This window comes from Phalacrocorax aristotelis, chromosome 17, assembly GCF_949628215.1.
Source record: "Phalacrocorax aristotelis chromosome 17, bGulAri2.1, whole genome shotgun sequence".
Lineage (NCBI taxonomy): Eukaryota > Metazoa > Chordata > Aves > Suliformes > Phalacrocoracidae > Phalacrocorax > Phalacrocorax aristotelis.
In genome coordinates, this window is record NC_134292.1 from 2,639,009 (window position 1) to 2,657,713 (window position 18,705).

Genomic DNA, 18,705 nt, shown 5'->3' on the forward strand with positions numbered 1-18,705 from the left:
CCGCTGGGCCCTCTGCGCTGGGGACCAGGAACCTGGCTCAGGTGGAGCTCGGGTGGAGCACAGTGGCTCGGGAAGATGCCCCACGAGGGGTGCAAGATGCTGCCCCAGCCCGCCTGTCACACTCGGCAGCTCCCCTCCCTTCCTTGAAGGATGCTGATGTGGCATCTCCCCAGTGCCCCCCAGGATCCTCTTGTTCAGCCCTGGGAAGAGGAGGCGCTGGCGTAGGTCCCTGGGCGCTCACCCCTGCCGCTGTTCCCAGTGCTGAACTTGCCTCGGATCCAGCGCCTCCTGCCTCACCCGCATCCATCGTCTGTCCCCCGTTGCTCTTTCTCTTTCAAAGGCTGCCTGGCTCTTTTGATAGAGGCACATCAAAGAGTGGGTGGGAGGGTTAGCCACCAAGAGAGGGTCAGGATGCATGAGGGGGGCTTTCACCACAGCCTCTGGATGTCAAAAAGATTATGAAAGTGACAGTTTGGAAGGCGAGGAATGAGCTTTGTGAGCTGTGGGCCTAGAAGAAGCTCTTAAACCTTTAAGATCTTGACAGGATTTTACATGGAAACTGCAAGGACTTTCCCTCTGCTTATATGTCTTGAAATATCCCATCCCTTTAGGCTTGGTCTTGCAACTTGTTGGCTAAAGGAACCTCTTACAAGATGAAAGGGGCTTGTGCTTGGCTGATACAGTCGTAGCCATGGGCAGGATGCTGCAGGGGGAATGCTGCCTTTGCCACAGCAGCTAGAGAGGAATCTCCCCCAGGAACGAAGTTGATCTTTGAAACTCTGCAACAAAATAACTCTCCTTTCTCAAAAGCTTAAAAAATAGCTGCGCGCCTCCTTCTCGCTGGGGCTCAATCCCATAGCAGGCTTGGGTAGGGAAAGCTTGGGACTCTCTGGGTGAACCAATCCAAAGGCCAATCTTTGAGGGTTTGCTTCTGTAATGGAAACATTGTGAAGAGATGTTACGACTGTGTAGGATTAGAATAGCAGCGTAGGACTAAAAGCAACCCCTTTGTCGTTAGACCAGTGTTTTGCAGTCATGGGTAATCTAGTGATTGAATTGAAGCCAGAGGAGCCACAAGAAGATTCATGCTGTGCCCCCATACCTGGCGGTGAGACCCTTCAAAAGCCATTATCCACCTTTAAATAGGTCTGAAAATGTTCAAAATCTGAGGGAAAGAGATGAGGAGAAGGCAAGAATATCTGAGCATCTTGCTGCTTTCTTTTCCCTGGTTTGTTCTCTTTCCAAAATAAGTAATTCTTGGTTGGCTGAGACCAAATAGTCCCAGGAATTTTGTTTTCCCATCTGTGTAATAAGCCTCTGCAAATAGAAGTTTGTGCTTTCCTGATCTTCTCTATTTATCACTCCACTAAATATTCAAATTTCCAACTCCGGGTGGTTTCCTACAAATTTTCTGGTGCCGGAGCACAGTGTTGTGGGGCAGGTGGGGAGGAGAGACAGGCTGATGAAACTCTGTACCTCATCACTGCTTTTCCTTGTTGAAGTTTTCTCATAGTAAACTGTTCTTAACTTACTATTCTTGATTTCAGCACAGTCATCTGTAGTGCGGCTGGACTTAGAAAAGTACAGGATGCTTTTGCAACCTCCAGCTGATGTAAGAAAGGGGTCTTTTTTACAGGGTTTAGATAATGCCTTGAAAGCGTTTCAATGGAATGTGGAATAGGAAGGTGCCACAGGACATGGGTGGTGTTGATGGACTGCATCCTTCCTCCTGGCACAGAATTTCACAGTTGATTTATGGTCTTCTGTACTCCAGGTCTTTCCAATGGTCCTGAAGCAATGGAAGTAGATGGTCTCCAGGAAGTCCCCCTCTGTAGCTGCCGAATGGAAACCCCCAAAAGCAGAGAGATCACCACGCTAGCCAACAACCAGTGCATGGCCACGGAGAGCGTGGATAACGAGGTAGGAGCCTGTCTTTCAGCTTCTTGCAGACTTTTCTGCTGAAGGCAAAGACATAAAGAATAAAATGCTGTGCCGGGAACCCGCGTCGGGTCGCGTAGGGGCTCTGCAGCCTGCTAGACTGGGAACCCGCTGGTGTGTGGGAATGGCAGGGCAAACATTTCGCTCGCTAAGCTGAGGGCTCCAGCACTCTGCGCGTATTGCACAGTCAGGTTGAATCCACTCGAAGGGAGGAGGTGGCAGTTGGAGAGGCACTGGGTGGATCTCTGCTGCTTGTCCTGGCCTGTGCGGCTGGATCAAGTTAATGTAACAGACACACTTGAGGCCAAGTGAGCTAAAATACATTAGCATGCATGAAAGTGAGAAAATCCAATCAGAGGAAGCTTGGAGCTGGTTTCCCCTGACTACGACAGAGCTGATGCAAACCTTTCCATAGCCAGCTCTTGAGTTTTGGGAACTTGGCATGTCCTCCACTGGCTTAGTCTGCCCCAGCCTTCCTCTCTCCTCCTCCCGCAAGAGGCTTCTGTTACAAAGCTTCCTACGTCCTGGCAACCCGGCGCAGCCTCCAGGTCTGGCTGACTGAAAACGATTGCACTTGATGCCTTTCAGTTGATCGCAGCTGGGCTAGTTGGGCTCTGCTGGTTCCAGGAGTGTGGAAGTGGCAGAAGTGACTCCCTCCCAGAGTCTGGAAGGTGAGACTGCAGGACAGGCACACACTCGGTAGATGCTTCTTTTACTGGGAGGCACTTGGGTTTCTTTTAAGCTTCAGCTGAGCTGCAGTCACACTGCAGTGCTCTGATACTTGCTGGTAGTAGGACAAGGAGTGAGACTATCCCTAGTTCTCCTGTAGGATCGCAGGAGAAGGGTGGATGGAGGGAGAAGGTGATAATCAGGTTTGCAGCCCAGCTCTGCTTCTGTAAGTACCTGCTGGTACCTATAGAGAAAGGAATTTCCAAAGCATGGCAAAATTGATTTGTTAAAGAGGGAATGCCCTGGAGGCTTACAGAAGAGAGGGAGACCCCAGGGTTTCTAAATAAACAAAAGGTATATGAAAGAGTTTCTTAAAAAAAAAGGTATATGAAAGAGTTTCTTCTTGTGTATATGGTGGTTTGACAGTTCTGCCCCTGGATGAATCGGAGAGAGGAACAGCAAAGGCCATGCTTTATGTTAGATTCTTTTTCATAATGGGATAAGTGACTTGTAGATGTTGTAGGGATATTACACGTGTGCATAGTGGGTTCTCCAGACTGTCATGTCCTTGGATAATGTTATAAATAATTATGAGCACCCTGCTGCACTCTCTAATGGTCGGAAAATAGCAATTAATCCTTTCGTACCTTTTTTAGACTTTCTAACAAATAATATAGTGTGACACAATAATGCAGGGACTTCTTCACATGGACAGTGCAGCTTTTCATGTGTTAATAAATTTTCCTCAGTTCATAAGTGAAAACCCCTGCAATGGTCCTCTCCTGCCCCTCCTGCAGTCCCTGGGCTCTGTGTGTTAACCGTGATCAGTCTAGCCAAGGTATCACAACCACAGGTAGACCTTGCAGCTGGAGTTTGGGTAGGTTGAATCAGAGATGCTAGGGGTGAATGATAAGCCTAGGTTAAAATCTGTTCTCTTTTTCTGTAGGGGTGTTGATTCTGCAGGAGAAGTGGAGATTAAAAAATTAGAGAGAAAGTCTAGTTTTGTTGACGAAAAAGCAGCAAATCAAACCTCAGCTAGGCCAGAGGGACAGTTGGTGATGAGCAGGCACCATGTTCGTGACTTGACCCCTCTGCTCATGGTGGCAGCGCACAGTAAACCGTGCACAGATTTCGGTAGGGACGTTTCCTGGTAGCAGCCTTTCACATATATATTTCTGGTTTATAAATGTCCTTTACCAGGCATCTGGGGAAAGCAAGGTTATTATCAAGAGGACCTTACAGAACTCCAACAGCTTTGTGTCATGCTAGCAGGTGGCAGCTGGGGTGTGAAAATGTCATAGATGGTATGAATGGGGGCAGCAGAAGGAAGCGCCGATCCTTCTGACGCAGCAGAGGAAATAACACTGGCTGGGAAAAGTGAACCCCAATTACAGAGCCTGCTGTCACTAACAGAATAAGGTGGTGCATGAGAAGACAACTTTTTAAGCCCAGAGCTATACATTGGTGAAATCCTTCAGAAAACATGCTCAAAATGTGACTCGACTTGAGCTCTTGTGAAAGCCTGGCTATTCATCCCTGTGGTCTGGGCAGGGGCCAGTGCTGGAACCAGTACAGACGATAACTTCACTGGCAACAAAGAGCAATTATTTTTCCCTTTATCTTCCTGTGACTTATACTTTTGAACAGTAACAAAATCTAGTGCGTATGATCTTGTTCTCTTGGTCACCGACACCCGCTCTTCCTGGCAAAAGGAGAGCGCATGTTGTGTGAGTCAGGCCCATGGGACTGCCCCTTCTGCGGCTGCTTGGCTGTTGCGTATTTCCAGTTATGACTTTTTTTTTCTTGCAAGGAACAAACGTCTCAGGGTCCACATGCATGTTAGTTAGTAAATGGTGCATTTCTTCCTGTGAGAGCAGCTTTCACAGCTTCCTGCTGCACTGCTAATGCTATCTGGCACACATCTGAATTACTGTGAAAAAGCCAGGGCTCATCAAGGCAGTGTGCAAAATCTTCCTCCGCACAAGCACAGAGAGTGTTTTGGTCTCCGGTAATTTCATTTCCTTTAATTTCTCCTGTTCCAGCTGGGCCGATGCACAAACAGTGTGGTTAAGTATGAACTGATGCGCCCGTCTAACAAAGTCCAGCTTTTGGTGCTGTGTGAGGACCATAGAGGGAGGATGGTGAAACACCAGTGTTGCCCTGGCTGTGGATACTTTTGCACTGCAGTAAGTCCGTGCTCTCAATCTAGGGAAGGGGGTACCTATTGCAGTAGCTGGAACAGCTGAAGGTGGAGATGGTACCTAAAGGGGTTTACTGACTTCCTGGCATCAGCTCCACCTCGTTCCACAGCACGTCAGGTGGTGTTTTCAACAGGAATGTGTGTGAGGGTAGCTGCAATTGTCACCTTTATCTTCCTGGAGACCCCAAGGGGTGTTACTGAAGGGTTTTCACTGGGGTTTCACAATAGTGGAAGTCTTGCCTTAGAAATTTATTTGGAACAAGGGTTTTTTTTTCTTTCTCTGTACAGATCAATCACATCAAAAATTGTATTAGCTTGATTTGTAAATGAACCTGTGTACACAGGAGTGGTTCTGTCCCCCTGCCTGCTCATGAGGGTTTAGATGGGGAACCCAAGTGATGGCACTGGAACAAGGCAGTGTTTGAGATCTCCTGCTGCTTCTTCCACCTCTGCCACCGAGGCTTTTAATAGCATTGGTCCAGTCCTTTAGGTCATCAGTGTCCTAGTTTCCCTGTTGGTAAAGCTGAAAAACACCAAGTGAGGGCCTCACGGGATGATGGGGAGGCTTAATTGTCTGATGCTAGTGTTCTTCAAGATGACTCAATGAAAGATGCTACAGCAGTCTCGAGCATTATTGTAACTGTAGTAAATGGAGCCACCCTGGGTTTTCATGCCGAGTAAAAGATCATTTAAAAGATAAAATCCTCAAAACCCTTAAAGACATTTTGAAAGCTGAAATAGAGGTAATTAGATTGCTTGGGAGGTCCATGAATTCAGGAGAAGAGTGGGTTTTAACTAGCCTTTCCTTACATGCTCTTACATCTCTGAGGGACATGTCGTAGTTCAGACAGGTGAATCTGGGAGCATTTGTCTGTGCTACCCATCACTAGTAACACAGAGCGCAGTAGGGCTTCAGGTAGCACTAATATCTCAGGGCAATGAATTCTGGGGTACCTTCAGTTTAGTTTGGAGGACTTTGCTGGAAAGAGAAAATAATTTTAAGAAAAGTTGCCCAAGCTTGTTGAATGAGCAGTCAGCCACATTACTGGGGTTAAACAGCACACGGGCTGGTCCAACAGAGAAGTCTCACGCTTTAGGTTACATTGGGGTTAACAGCTGATTTAATTATATTCATGTAGGTCCTTGAACGGTTTGTGCGCAGCTTTGTTAGGTAGTTTTAATGCTGGCTCAGCACTCAAGTCTGAAGTTTTCTTTTCCAGTTTTGGGGGCGTCCTTACAGTACACTGGCACTTCTAGAAACATAAGCAAGAACTTCAAGCGTTAGAGGAAAGAGCTGGAAACTGGGACTTGTTGGTTCTGTTTCCCAAGCACAATGGAAGAACTTGCTTTGCGGTCCCTAACCAAGTGAATTTTTTCCCCATTACCTTGGCTTTGTTCTCTTCTAAAGAAGTGGCAGTGCTTGCTTACTGTATTGGACAAGAGTGGTGATGAATGAAGTATTTAAGAGATCTGCGGACGAAGCATGTAGAACGGGTAAGGCACATAGTGGCCAAGGTGTGAATTTCTTCTCTGTGGTTTTTTTAGGGCACTTTCATGGAGTGTCAGCCGGAGAGCAGCATCTCCCACCGTTTCCACAAGAACTGTGCCTCCCAGGTCAACGACATGAGCTACTGCCCACACTGCGGGGAAGAGGCCTCCAAGGCAAAGGAGGTGACAATAGCAAAAGCAGACACAACATCAACGGTGTCACTGACCTACGAGCAGCAGAAACCAGCGGCTGTGGAGGGAAGGGCTGACACCACGACAGGGAGGTGAGCTTGGGAGCACATGGCGATCTCAAACCTCGCACCAGACCGTGCTTTGCATTTGAACACCTGCGCTCCTCCTGATGGAGCAAAGTGCTTTCTGGTCCTGCTCTGGCAAGCCACACTCAGCTGCAGGAATCTGCAGGAGTGTGTTGTGTTGCTCACTGTGTTGGAGAAGAGCACAGCAACCACCGGGTGAGCTGGGGCAGAGGCTGTGAAGATAGGAGGGGTTTAGGAGTTAAAACCATTCCTTCCACTTGTTGTTAGGAATAGAATCGTAGTGGAATGAGTTCATATTGCCAGGTCTGGTAAGCGACAGGGAAATTCATGCAGTACCTAGCTGTAGCTCCTGACTTGCATCAATGGGAACAGGTGCAAAGAGAGGATGAAAATACAGAGGAAAAGACAAATCAAGCCATCCCTGCGTTGAACGGTGCTCCGGCTTCCCGTCGGATCTGGTCTTGTTCTGGTGGCTTTTATGACTTGCCCCACATTCCTAGGTTTTCTGTAGCACAGAGTACATCAAAATGTAATCATAGGGCAGTGCAACTTCTTTTTGGGGCAAGTTCTTACTGAAAAGGCTGTAAAATATATTAGTTCTTGTTTCAATTTCACCTACGTTTATCTGTGTTTAAAATCCATTTCCTTTCCTTCTTTGGCATAAGGTACACACTGTTGCGTATTTTTAATGGTTGTGCTTTTGCTGTTTATCATTTTTTTCTCTTAAGTGGCACTGGGACACGGTTGTCAGAGGAAGACAAGCCAGAAAGCTCAGCTGCTGAGGGGTTTGACATGGCGGGGTCTTCAGTTTTTCCAAAGCCTACTTCTAGCCTGACCCAGGGACCAGTTAAAGAAACTCTGGAAAGTGCCCTGATTGCCCTGGACTCTGAAAAGTAAGAAAAAGACCACTGTGTCTCTCTGGTTCCCAGAAAAGTTGCTTAACCTAGAGAAAACTGAGATTTAGCTTCTCTGTAATTTGGCCCCACTCAGACCTTTTTTTGTTCACCTCAGTCGTTTGTCACCCCCAACAGATTACTGATTCAGGAGAACAGTTATAGCTCTAAATGTCTTACTGATTTGTCTGGAGGATTTAGTTTTTCACTAGCCTTCTATCCATAGCTGTAACTACTAGGAGTTCCCGTTTTCAATAGTAAGACCCAGAATTTGTTGATGAGCGGTGTCTGAATAGATAATGGCCCTCATTAGAACAAGCCTGCCTGTCTGGTTGGAGCTGGAAGTTTTAAGACCTCCTTCTGGAGACTTCTTCTGATGTTTTGCTGGCACTCTAGAGCTGTACCATAGGAACAGACTTTGCCATGCACATGGGGTAGCAGCGGGGTGGGGTGAAATGCCGGGAGGGCTCTTCACTGGGTATTAATTTTGCCTCTTTTCCCCACTGCTGCAGGCCCAAGAAGTTACGGTTCCATCCAAAGCAGTTGTACTTCTCTGCGAGGCAAGGAGAGCTGCAAAAAGTCCTGCTTATGTTGGGTAGGTGGCTCCTTCCCAGGACACTGCGTGCCTGGCAGTACTCCCAGCTCCTGGCAGGCAGCTGCCAGAGTCCAGTTCCCAGCACGGCAGCACGTCATATTCCCCACTGCCCCTTGCGAGTGGAGTTGGAGGAGAAAGCCACTTTGCAAGTGATGTGTCATTGGAAATGGCTTCATCTTTCTGTGAAATGTGGACCTGCTCCCAACTTGTTCCTGTGTTTGGGCACGGTTTTATCCAGAGAAGCTGTTTCTGTCCCCAAAAGACCTACATGTGATTTTTCCAGTCCGACAGAACTTTTCCTCTCCATGCATACAGTAGGTACTTTCATGCAGTAGAGAGGTGAAAAGATGGGAGTCGGCTTAAGCCAAGACCCATCAGCAAGAGAGCAGAAAGGAAAAGCCCTTCAGTACACAGGGTTTGTTTCTGGGCTACCTAGCAGTCTGTCACCAGATGACCTTGAGCTTGTTTTTACCAACAGATATTCCTGAGGAATCTCCCCCTTTGAAGGACACAATGTTTCCTTGGATCATTTCCTTTCCACTCCAGTGCTTTGCAGTACATTTTTGGATGCTTTCTGTTCTTTTCATTTATCAGATTCTTCTTTTTCCTTCTAGCGAGCGTTAGCTTCATTGTTAGTGTCTTCAATAGCACAAAAATGTTATTCATTGATATTTAACTACAGCCTCATCATATGCAACATGTTATCGTGCCCAGACATCTTTGTCTGGCTGTCATCATCATCTGTCAGTCTTTGCGCAGCTGTGAGAATCTCTGGCCGGATCCCGAGCTTGTGTTAGTTGGAGAAGCTCCATCCACTTTGTAGGCCTGTGTTCGCAGGGATGCAAAGAGGATCGCTAATATGAATTGCAGTTAATAGTGGTGAGACAAAAGGCCAGGTAGTACTGAGTCTTTGTTTCTGACTGCAGTGTTGCTTTAAACAAAGCAGCATTTTTTTTCCTTTTTATCCTTGTATAGTGTGTGTTGTTTTTGTTGTATTGAGAGATGGTCAATTTTAATGAGGGAGATGGCCTATGTAGAAATTGTAATGCCTTAACGAGGTATTAAATTCCATGGTGTTTCTGAAGCTCTCAGTTTGAGGGCTGTTGCATATCGAATGTCCATGGGACTAATCTGAGAGCTTTCTTGCTTGAATGTGTAGTGAGTCTTGAGGAAGTCTGAGGATGGGTTGGGAACCTGTCTTTTAAAAGCCTTTAGCTGGGACTTGGTTCTCCTGTTATGCTTTTCTCTAATCTCTGAATTGTTGTTGAAAGCATCTCTGCTCTGTTTTTCAGTGGATGGCATTGACCCTAATTTTAAAATGGAGCATCAGAGTAAGAGAACCCCTCTCCATGCTGCTGCCGAGTCTGGCCATGTGGACATCTGCCATATGCTGATTCAGGTCTGTCACCACTTACGTTCTTCTGTACCAGCAATTTTCTGTGGTTTTGGTCTCCTGCCCCACATGGCTAAAGCACACTTGGAAATCAGCACTGAAGCATCTCTCCTGTAAAAACCTCCTGTTCTCAGGGTTTGTAAGGGAGGAGTGGTGGAGAGTAGCGTGAGGTCTTAGAGGCCATGACTGAAGCTGTCTTTCTAGGCTGTTCTCCAAGCAAGCTTCACTGTCCGGGCAATGAGCACGTGAAGCTTGGATGTAGGGCACTGTGGAGCATGTGGGAACCTATGTGCCTAAGCACACCCAGCAGAGCAGCACGCTGCCAGGTGTGCCAGCACGGGCTGACCGCTGGCAGACTGCAGCTGATCCGCAAGCTGCTGCCAAGCTGCTCTTTGTAACAAAGGCAGGTAGGCTCTGGAGCCTGGAAGCTAGCAGTCTCTCTTCCCTTCTGTCAAAGCCTGAGCAGGATTTTCCCCTACAGGGTAAATGTCTCGCACATAAAAAGAGAGAAGGAAAGATGCAAGTTTGGCTTATTGTCTGAGTTTTGGTCTCTAACTGAGGGAAGATGGTCAAAGACATAAGGGTGCTCTTGTTGAACCCTCTCCAAAATGCTGTGGAGAAAAAAGGAGGCTTTAAAAAGTTTTTCTTTTTTGTACTGGCATACATCATCTGGAGTGACTGGAAGTACGATTTGTTTACCTTGTGTGACTGGGAAACCTTAAAGGGCTTTTGAGAAAGCAGCAATGCCACATCTTTGAAAATGAGCCCGCTGGGACGTTGCATTTCAGCATCTGGAGTCAGCGGCTTTCCAAGTGCCGTTTGAAGATGCAGCTATGGACCCGCTGCGCTGTTCTCACACGAGTTACTTCACTGCACGCGAAGAGAACAGAATGAATTGCATGAGCAAAAGGAGCAAAATTTGTGAGATATTACAGACAATTCGATTGAGTATCAGTAGGGCTGTTTTTTTTCCAAAATCCTTCATGTTCTTGTCTCTTCCCTGATGTCTGGCTACTGCAGTAGTGCCCAGTTTAGCAGAGAATGTCCCCAGCTTGTTAAATTTGAAATGCCTCTTCTCTGGTCTGGTTTAAATAGCTCTACCTATTTAAAAGTAATCAAACCAAATGCATTCAGTGGGAGGCACCTGGAAGCAATGGGGCTAACTTCTTGTGCCAGGTGAGCCTGTGTCAGCGTGTCATTGCTGTAAACAGGTCTGTGCTTCGCACGTATATAAGCATGCATAGCCTACCAAGAATTGTAGGTTACCCACCTCTGGGTGGGTAACTGAGCTAAGCCAAAGAGTTAAAGCAGGCAAGATACATGACACAGCAGTGTTTTGGAAAAGAGCAAGATTTTGGTCCAAGGCACTCCCTTGTTGAAGCAAACATATTTTCAGAGACCTCTGTAAAAATGTTATTGTTGACTTCACCAGGAACAGCCGATCTCCAGGATTTTTTTACAGCTCCTATCTGGTGCAATCAGCAAGTTGACCCTACCGCTTGTGACATCGGGAAGAGCTGGTTGTTTTGTTCATTGTGTCCGTAGAAATGATAGACCAGGGAAAACAGAGCTGCTGGAAAAAGGAGGAGGCTGATTTTTCCAAAGTGTTACACAAACAATATCCAGGAAGTAACAGTACAAGATGCATTAAGAACAAGAGTTATTTAATACCAGCTGTTGGCTTCCTTATGCCCCGTTACTGGCTGTAGGAGGCAGGAGAGAGGGCAGGCGGTGTGTGCTACTTTCCAAAACAGGTGAAGTTGGACTGCCTTTTTTCTGGTTTTTATTTCTTTTTTTTGCCTTTCCCCCCCACTTAAATTTCAGGAAGAAAACTTGCTATTAAATCTCAACTCCCACATCCTTCCTCTGCTAACCAGTAATGATTATAACTCTCCTTGTATTTCCCTTGGCCTCTTAATAGGCTGGGGCTAATATAGACACCTGCTCTGAAGACCAGAGGACCCCACTGATGGAAGCGGCAGAAAACAACCATTTGGAAACTGTGAAATACCTTATCAAGGCTGGAGCACTAGTAGATCCTAAGGTAGCAGTTTACTCCTTATCTTTTCCTCCTGAAGAAGCCTCTGTCTGCCATTTCTTTTTTGATAGGCTTTAAGTCCTGAGTGGAAGTGCTCAGGCAGAGGGGAACTGGGCTTGTTGTCTTGGGCGCAAAGGTTTGGCAAAGCTGTGGTTGTGGGTAGTATCATTTTAATGGTGCAGTGTCCTGGCTGTGAGCAGTTCGGGGCAAATGCTGCCACTTGATGCATTAGTTTGTGGCAGCAAATATAGGGGGTATTTGATATCATACGGGGCCACTAAGGATTAGTGTCACAAATCTATTGCAGTAATTTGGAGTTTGATTTCAGAGCTTCCTTCTCTATAGACTCTAATAATGAGAATTTTGGGGTGACATTTTAAAATGGGCTTGTAATTAGGTGTTTGCCAAGCCAGGAAAAATGACAGAGGAAGCTTTGCTTTCCAAAGGACTGATGTGTAGTTTCTTGCAGTCACGCTGCAGTGGCAGAATTGGACCCCATCTTTAAACTCTACCCTTTAATTTAAATAAATACAATAAAATGCAGCTGTCTGTTTGCCTTTAGCATGCTCCTGTTGCTTTGCAATCTTGGAAAATATACTGATCATTTATTAGTCCCATAAATCAGATGCTATTTGGAGCAGAGGAACCCTCCCCATGTGAACTTCTTATTGTTACAACCTGCTGCTGTTAGCGTGCTCCTCTGCTATTGCTAGGGAGTACAGCAGGGCCAGGATGCCCTTTTTGCGAAGGAGCTGTCAGGGCCAGGAGGATTGGACAAGATTTCAAGTGCTGCCCACCCCAAGCCTTGAATGGATCCTTGGAACCTGGTTCTGAGCTGGGAAGGGGGAAAGGGACAGGACAGGCACCTGTGGGTTCATGCTGGCCACTGTCCCAAAGTGTCCTGGAGCAATCCAGACATCTCTCCTGAGTTATTCCTGTGGAAGAGAAAAGAGGGGGTTTTTTGCTTCTGAAGGTAAAGGGAAGGAAAAAAATCCTGAGCTTGCAAAAGCAAATTAGAAGCCTGAGATCACGTCTGAAGTCTAGACTAGTTTATTATGTTAATTAGTTTCTTACACCAAATTAGTCTTTTTTTTTGAAAGCAGCAACATTGCAGTTTAAAATCAGCTCCAGCCACTTGGATGAGAAATCCGGACATTAACTGCTGGGGGCGTGTGCCAAGCCTGCCCAGCCGGGTCCTGCTGCACTGCTGCGTGGAGGGGGATGCTGAGGGCAGTGGGGCGCTCCCTCGCCCTGCGCCGTGCTTTACGCTCAGCTCCATCTGAAGGCTCTCGCCTCTGATGTTGCTTCCAGGGGCTTAGCAGGAAGGAGTCACTTTGGTTTGCAGTCTTCCATTTCCTCCTCCTTATTTCCTGGTCTCTGGGCCTTGCTATGTGCTAAGCTCTTGGGGTATAAATGCCTGATAAAAATCAGGCTCCAGCCTCCAAGATCTTTGGTGTTAGTGTGGGAGTGTCTCTGTTATGACTCACAACCTGTCCATCTCCACCAGACCCTGTGTGTTCAGCTCCCAAAGGCATTTTATTTTTCCTTTCAACTTTCACTGTCTTTTTTAATCTCCTGTCTCAGCAGATGGCTGCAGGCAGGCTGGGGACTTGGGCTCTCGGGAGGCTCCTAGCCCCTGCGCAGGACACCCTTTTGTGTTGCTGCCAGGTGCTGGGATAAGGCCTTGTGCTAATAGAACACAGCAAAAACAACTGTATAAACAGAGCATTTCAGGTTGAGACAAGGCTACTTTTCTGATGTAAAGTACAAGCTCTGCCTCTGTAAGGGATTTCTGCCTCTCACTGGCTCTCCAGTACATGGAGAAGAGGTGGAGAGGGTCCGCTGGGGAAGGGGAGCATCAATCTGCCAGCCAGGGTTTGGGGCTGGTACCTTCCCTAGGCTTCGCAAAGGTGTCTTTTCCCGTACCCTTTGCACTCGCAGCCTCCTACTCTGCATGGGTTGCAGCTCTGAGCTTGGTATGAAGCTCCCGCTGCTTCATGCCCGCACTGGTTGCTGCTGCTCTCTCCCCTTGTGGCTGTGGGCTGGGGCCTTTTGGAGTCCTGTGCTCTGTCCGTGAACTTCTCTGCTGTTCCTAAGTATCAGTGGTGACATGTAGACATGGGAAATGCTGGGAAGGGATGTCCCTGAGCGCGTGTTCTGTGGTTGTGTCCAGGATGCGGAGGGCTCCACATGTCTGCACTTGGCTGCCAAGAAGGGGCACTATGATGTTGTTCAGTACCTGCTCTCCAACGGGAAGATGGATGTCAACTGCCAGGTGAGGCCTTTCTGCGCGGGGCAGAAGCTGCTTTTCTCAGGTCAGGCACATGAGTCTCGGCAGTGTGGCGTCTGCGAGAAACACAGCGTGCTGTGTCACTGAAATACAGCCCTGCTGCTGGGGGGCACCCGAAAAACATTGTAGGACGACAGTGCTGTGGGCATCCTCGTCTGCCAGAAAAGGCGATCCCCTCCACTGACCTCATGGAAACTTTCCTTCTCTGTGCCTTGATTTGCAGTTTCTCCTTAATCTTGAATTTGCTCGTGGAGCCTGTTGCTCAAGGGTGTCCCTGTGCTCCTCCTGGCAGGGGGTGTGTGGGAACACAGACGTGCTGTGGGATGAGTCAAGCCTGGTACTCACCATCACAGAGCTTATCTGTTGTTGTGGGGAGAGGCAGCACTGCATCAGGGTTCCTTGTTACACAAGCTGGATGCTCATTGTGCCATTTGGACAATCAGCTGTATTTGAAAGCCCTGGAGATCCACTGCCGGTGTGCTGAGCTGCAAATAAACTCCAGCCTGCTGAGGCATGTTGGTTCTAATCACGCTGGGCTCTGCAGAACCCTGAGGGACCTCTCCCTGCAGCAGCACAGACTGAAGGAGAGTGGTGAGGCAGACATGGGGAGAGAAGGGGTCTGTGGCTCCCAGGCAAGGTGTACCATGCTGTGGCTGCCATGGGACTTGTGAAGCCAGCAGGAGACCATCTTGCCTGTTCCGCGTGTCTCACCCTTTCTTTTTCCTTTCCCAGGATGATGGAGGCTGGACGCCGATGATCTGGGCCACTGAGTACAAGCATATTGAGCTGGTGAAGCTGCTGCTTGCAAAGGGGTCAGACATCAACATCCGCGACAATGTGAGGTTCTTCCTGGAATCCGTTTCAGAAATTAGCCACAATCTCTGTTTAAAAAGCAAACAAGCCCAAGCAGGCCGATCTTGGGCTCAGCGCAGGGGGGCGTGGTGGTCCCTCGACACAGGTGGTTTGGGGCAGGGCCTGATGGGAGAATTTTCCTCCATATTTTGGGAAAGAGTTTACAAGCTGGCAAGAAGTTGTTTTCCTCCACCCATACGGATGCTTTATGCATGCTTTATGTCATGCCGCATGCCGTAGTCAGCTCTGTGCTGTGCTGCTTCTGATCCACCTGGGTCTGCCATGCTCCTATTTGGATGCTGCACCAGGCGGATTCCCCTTCAGTCCAGACTTACCAGCTCCATGTTGGTCATGGGCTAGTGTGCACTGAGTATGGGTTGGGGCATCCTGCGTGCCTTTTGCGCAGCACAGGCTTGTACTCCTGTTTTGCAGATGGATTGGGTAGATGCTTTGCCAGCAAGTGTCACAAGCCTGGCTTTTCCTAGGTGTAACAGGCATGAAGCCACCCATGTGGACAGAGCGTGCCCAGGCTGGCGGCTCAGTGTGCTGGAGCTGGCTCCTGGTCTGCTCTTCACCTCTGTAAATCCTACTCCGGTGGGATGTACTGCGTACTTGAGAGCGTCTGACTCCAGGTGGAGTCCCTGGGAGCTCTGTGGGCCCGGCAGCGTTGCACGTTGGGCTGTGCCAGCTGGTTTCACGGGGATTTTCAAGTATACAGAGAAGTTACAAGGGAGATGACTGGGGAAAAAAGGAGAGAGTATCCAGGCTTCTGTTCAGGAGACTGATTATATCATCACTACTCTCTTTTTTTCTTAACAGCGTTTGCCTCATTTTTCCCTTTCTGTCTCTAAGGATATTGAAACCCCAGAGGTACCTGCAAGGCAGGCTTGGGTGTGAACCGGGGTGGGTTGACCTGTTCCAGGCTTTGGCCTGTAGATGTGAGATAGTTTGATAAATGAGGGGTAACTGGCTTCGCTGCTCTCTGCACAGAGTTGTTACAGCAAAGTACCTACCCAGCCATCAGTTCATCCTCTGGTGTCCCTCATGGCAATGTATCTTCCTCTCCAAGGCTCCTAGTGCTTTTCTGACTCCAAGGGAATAAGCAGCTGGCTTGTATTTGTCTCCTTAAATGCCTCATTTTGTGTCTTGGGTGCTAGCAGGGGTAAGCGTTGGCACGTTTGTCTTGTCGAGCTCAAAAAGGGTCCAGCTGTTCCCGCAGAGTTGCTGTCCCCAGTCTGAAAGGCCCTTCTTGGTAGGAGCCTCTGTTTCCTTGGTGGCTTAGGTAGTTCCCAGGCAGGTCCAGGTCCGATACTGTTCCTAAAAGCAAAAGTCAAGGTGAGAGAGGGGGCTTTTCAGCTGTTGCATTGCTTCAGAGCCCTAGCACTGGCTGAACAAAACTGACTTGTTTGATCTGTCATGGAGGCCTTTTGGCTACCACTTACAAGGTCGCACATTAAATGATGACAATCAAATCACCTCAGTCAACAACTCACTTGAAAGAAAACCACCCTCTTAGCAGACGTACGTATCGTATATCTGTTACTGTACCTACGTTTGGCGACTCCTGCTTGCAGTCGTTAAGAAGCTGTGTCACTTGTGCTGGGAAACATCGTATTTCGGGAGCGGGAGAAATGCTTTTGATTGTAATTACGCTTCAGTTAGGCAGCAGCCAATGCAAGGCAAAGCAGCAAGTCTAGGTGTCTGTAACCTGTCTGAGCAGCAGCATCTGCTGTGCAATCGACAGGATTAATTTCTTCTGTAGATTGGTATGTGATGCTGATGAGGGTTTTTCTTGTAGCTGTTACCATAATGGGAGGCAGAAGCCGTATAGAAAGAGGTCTCCCCACTCCCTGGTGTATGTCAATAGCCTCCCCATTTAAGGAAGGATCTAAGTTAAGTTGCGAGACTAAAAGATATGCCTTATTTTTGCTTTAAAAAAAAAAAAAAAGATAAAAGTTAGGTGATGATTACTATGATTGCACTGTTGTAATCGACGTCTTTAGAGCTTGTCATGGGGAAGGGTTCAAAGTGTGCTGCAAATTGCACTGTAACAGAAAACAGAGTATCATCGCTTAAAATATCTCTATCAAAAAGATGAGTGTTCAGCTATTTCTAGTGCTGCTAGTGAGAGATGAGTACATACAGTATTTAAGAGATGCCTGAAGTCAGATTGATTGCTTTCCCTGTGGCTTGTGGTTTGCTTTCTAGCACCTTCATATACCCTATAGCTTGTGCTGTGCTCTTTTTCTCTTTAATTTTGTAGCACTGGGAGACACACTAGCTTTCCTGTCTGTCTGGGCTGGGGAGGCTCAGCTTCTAGCCTTTTCCAGCATGTTTGTTCATGGCTGTCACATCTCTCATGGATTGATCCAGATTGTTTTGTGGCTTAGAGACAGACGATTTGCCTGTGTGTATACGGAAGGCGATGGACTGCTTTGTGTGCAGCCTCCCCATCTCTGGTGCGCGGAGGCGGCTGGAGTGAGAACTCCCTCCTTGTCTGAGTGGAGATTTCCCTGCCTGCCCCAGCAGACCCAGCCAGGAGGAGTGGTGTAGGGAAGGAGACTGCAGGCCACATGTTGAATGCTGCAGGTGTAGAGCTAAGGATGGTGAAGTCCCGAAGCTATAGGGTTTTAATGCACTAAACACCCTCTACTCTGTTTTCTTTCCCTCCAGGAGGAAAATATTTGTTTGCACTGGGCTGCTTTTTCTGGCTGCGTTGACATAGCGGAGATACTGCTGGCTGCTAAGTGTGATTTACATGCAGTGAATATTCACGGGGACTCACCCTTGCATATTGCAGCCAGAGAGAACCGCTACGAGTGTGTTGTGTAAGTACGACTCCAGCCCTGCCATGTTCCCCATGTCACTCCTTTCTCTCCGAGTGCTGGCTGGCAAGCTTGGGAGATGCTTTGAAATGTCTTTGGCATTTAAGGACAAAACAAACTTGGGATGGAGGGCTTGTTTCTCTATTGCCCTGCTCCTAGGGGTGGTGGGTCTGAAATACTAGCTGCTGCCAGAGCTGGTATAAAAAAGACCAGAGAACACGGGGTGGTCCTGGAGTCTTAGGCAGAGGGCTTGAGGGGCAGTGCTCAGCCTGGGCTTCCCAGCAGAAGGGTGTCAGCCATCCTTGATTAGAGCTCTTGTTTTGTTTTCATTTGGTTTTTTGTTTTGCAACTAGTGTGGCATAATATGGTAACAGGGCTTTTCCTTTGCTTCACCACCGCTATGAATAAAGTCATCATGTATTCTTACCAAAAGCTGGTGAATATAAACACGGGCCAAGTCCAATACCAGTTTTCTGTGGGACTCTTCCTTTTCCAGCCTACTCTTCCCATCCCATATCTTTCCCTGCCAGAGAGAGTTTCAAGCCTGTCTGAAGTTAGGCTGGTACCAGCAAGGTACTTGTCATGCCTGAAGCAAGGCGAGGTTTGCCCAGAGCTCTTGCGAGAGCCTAGAGCTCCAGTCTGTGGCTTCTGCCAGCGCCTTCATGTAGAAGGATTCACTGAACCATGCTTAATAAAGAAAACTCAGGTGATTATTCACTACTACAGATTCTTCCTTGTCCCTTAAGGGCTGGCTGGAGGATGTGATTCAGCTCATTTTCCCCTTGTGTGGTTTCTCTTGGGGGATGCTTATTTGTTCTTGCTGTTTTGCAGTCTCTTTCTTTCCCGTGGCTCGGATGTCACTTTAAAGAACAAGGAGGGTGAGACTCCACTCCAGTGCTCCAGCCTTAACTCTCAGGTCTGGGTGGCCCTGCAGATGAACAAGACTCTCAGAGAATCATCTACTGACAAGCCTGCCCAGATAGAGAAGGTTGTGAGCAGGTGAGAATCCAGCTGGCTTTGCTTGTGGGTCATGAAGTAGAGCCCTTGCATGGGGGAGGCTGGGGGCCTGGTTTAAGAAAGGACTGTAAGTGCATGCTTAGCTTTTTAAACTGGTGTGAAGGTCAGTTGGAGCTTGCAAGAAATAAGCACATGCTGATTCAGACCGTGGTTTGTAAATTCATCCTCTGAATGGAAATATTTGCAAGCGCAAAGAACAATCTGTAAGGCAGGGCAGAAAAAAATGAAC

At 47.8% G+C, this 18,705-nt stretch overlaps 1 protein-coding gene across 12 annotated transcripts in view; it reads left to right on the forward strand.

Annotated features, from left to right (window-relative positions):
• The window catches only part of LOC142065819 (histone-lysine N-methyltransferase EHMT1-like), a 124,103-nt gene that overhangs the window by 91,860 nt on the left and 13,538 nt on the right, over positions 1–18,705 (forward strand). For 10 of the 12 annotated variants that reach the window (XM_075112486.1, XM_075112484.1, XM_075112492.1 and 7 more), the window contains 11 exons: positions 1,775–1,920; positions 4,650–4,793; positions 6,353–6,579; positions 7,302–7,466; positions 7,979–8,061; positions 9,354–9,460; positions 11,376–11,498; positions 13,666–13,767; positions 14,515–14,619; positions 17,308–17,462; positions 18,291–18,458. In XM_075112486.1, coding sequence (XP_074968587.1) covers positions 1,775–1,920; positions 4,650–4,793; positions 6,353–6,579; positions 7,302–7,466; positions 7,979–8,061; positions 9,354–9,460; positions 11,376–11,498; positions 13,666–13,767; positions 14,515–14,619; positions 17,308–17,462; positions 18,291–18,458 — 1,525 coding nt within the window. The remainder of the gene's footprint in view (positions 1–1,774; positions 1,921–4,649; positions 4,794–6,352; positions 6,580–7,301; positions 7,467–7,978; positions 8,062–9,353; positions 9,461–11,375; positions 11,499–13,665; positions 13,768–14,514; positions 14,620–17,307; positions 17,463–18,290; positions 18,459–18,705) is intronic. The other 2 variants (XM_075112493.1, XM_075112481.1) reach the window with 1 other exon arrangement.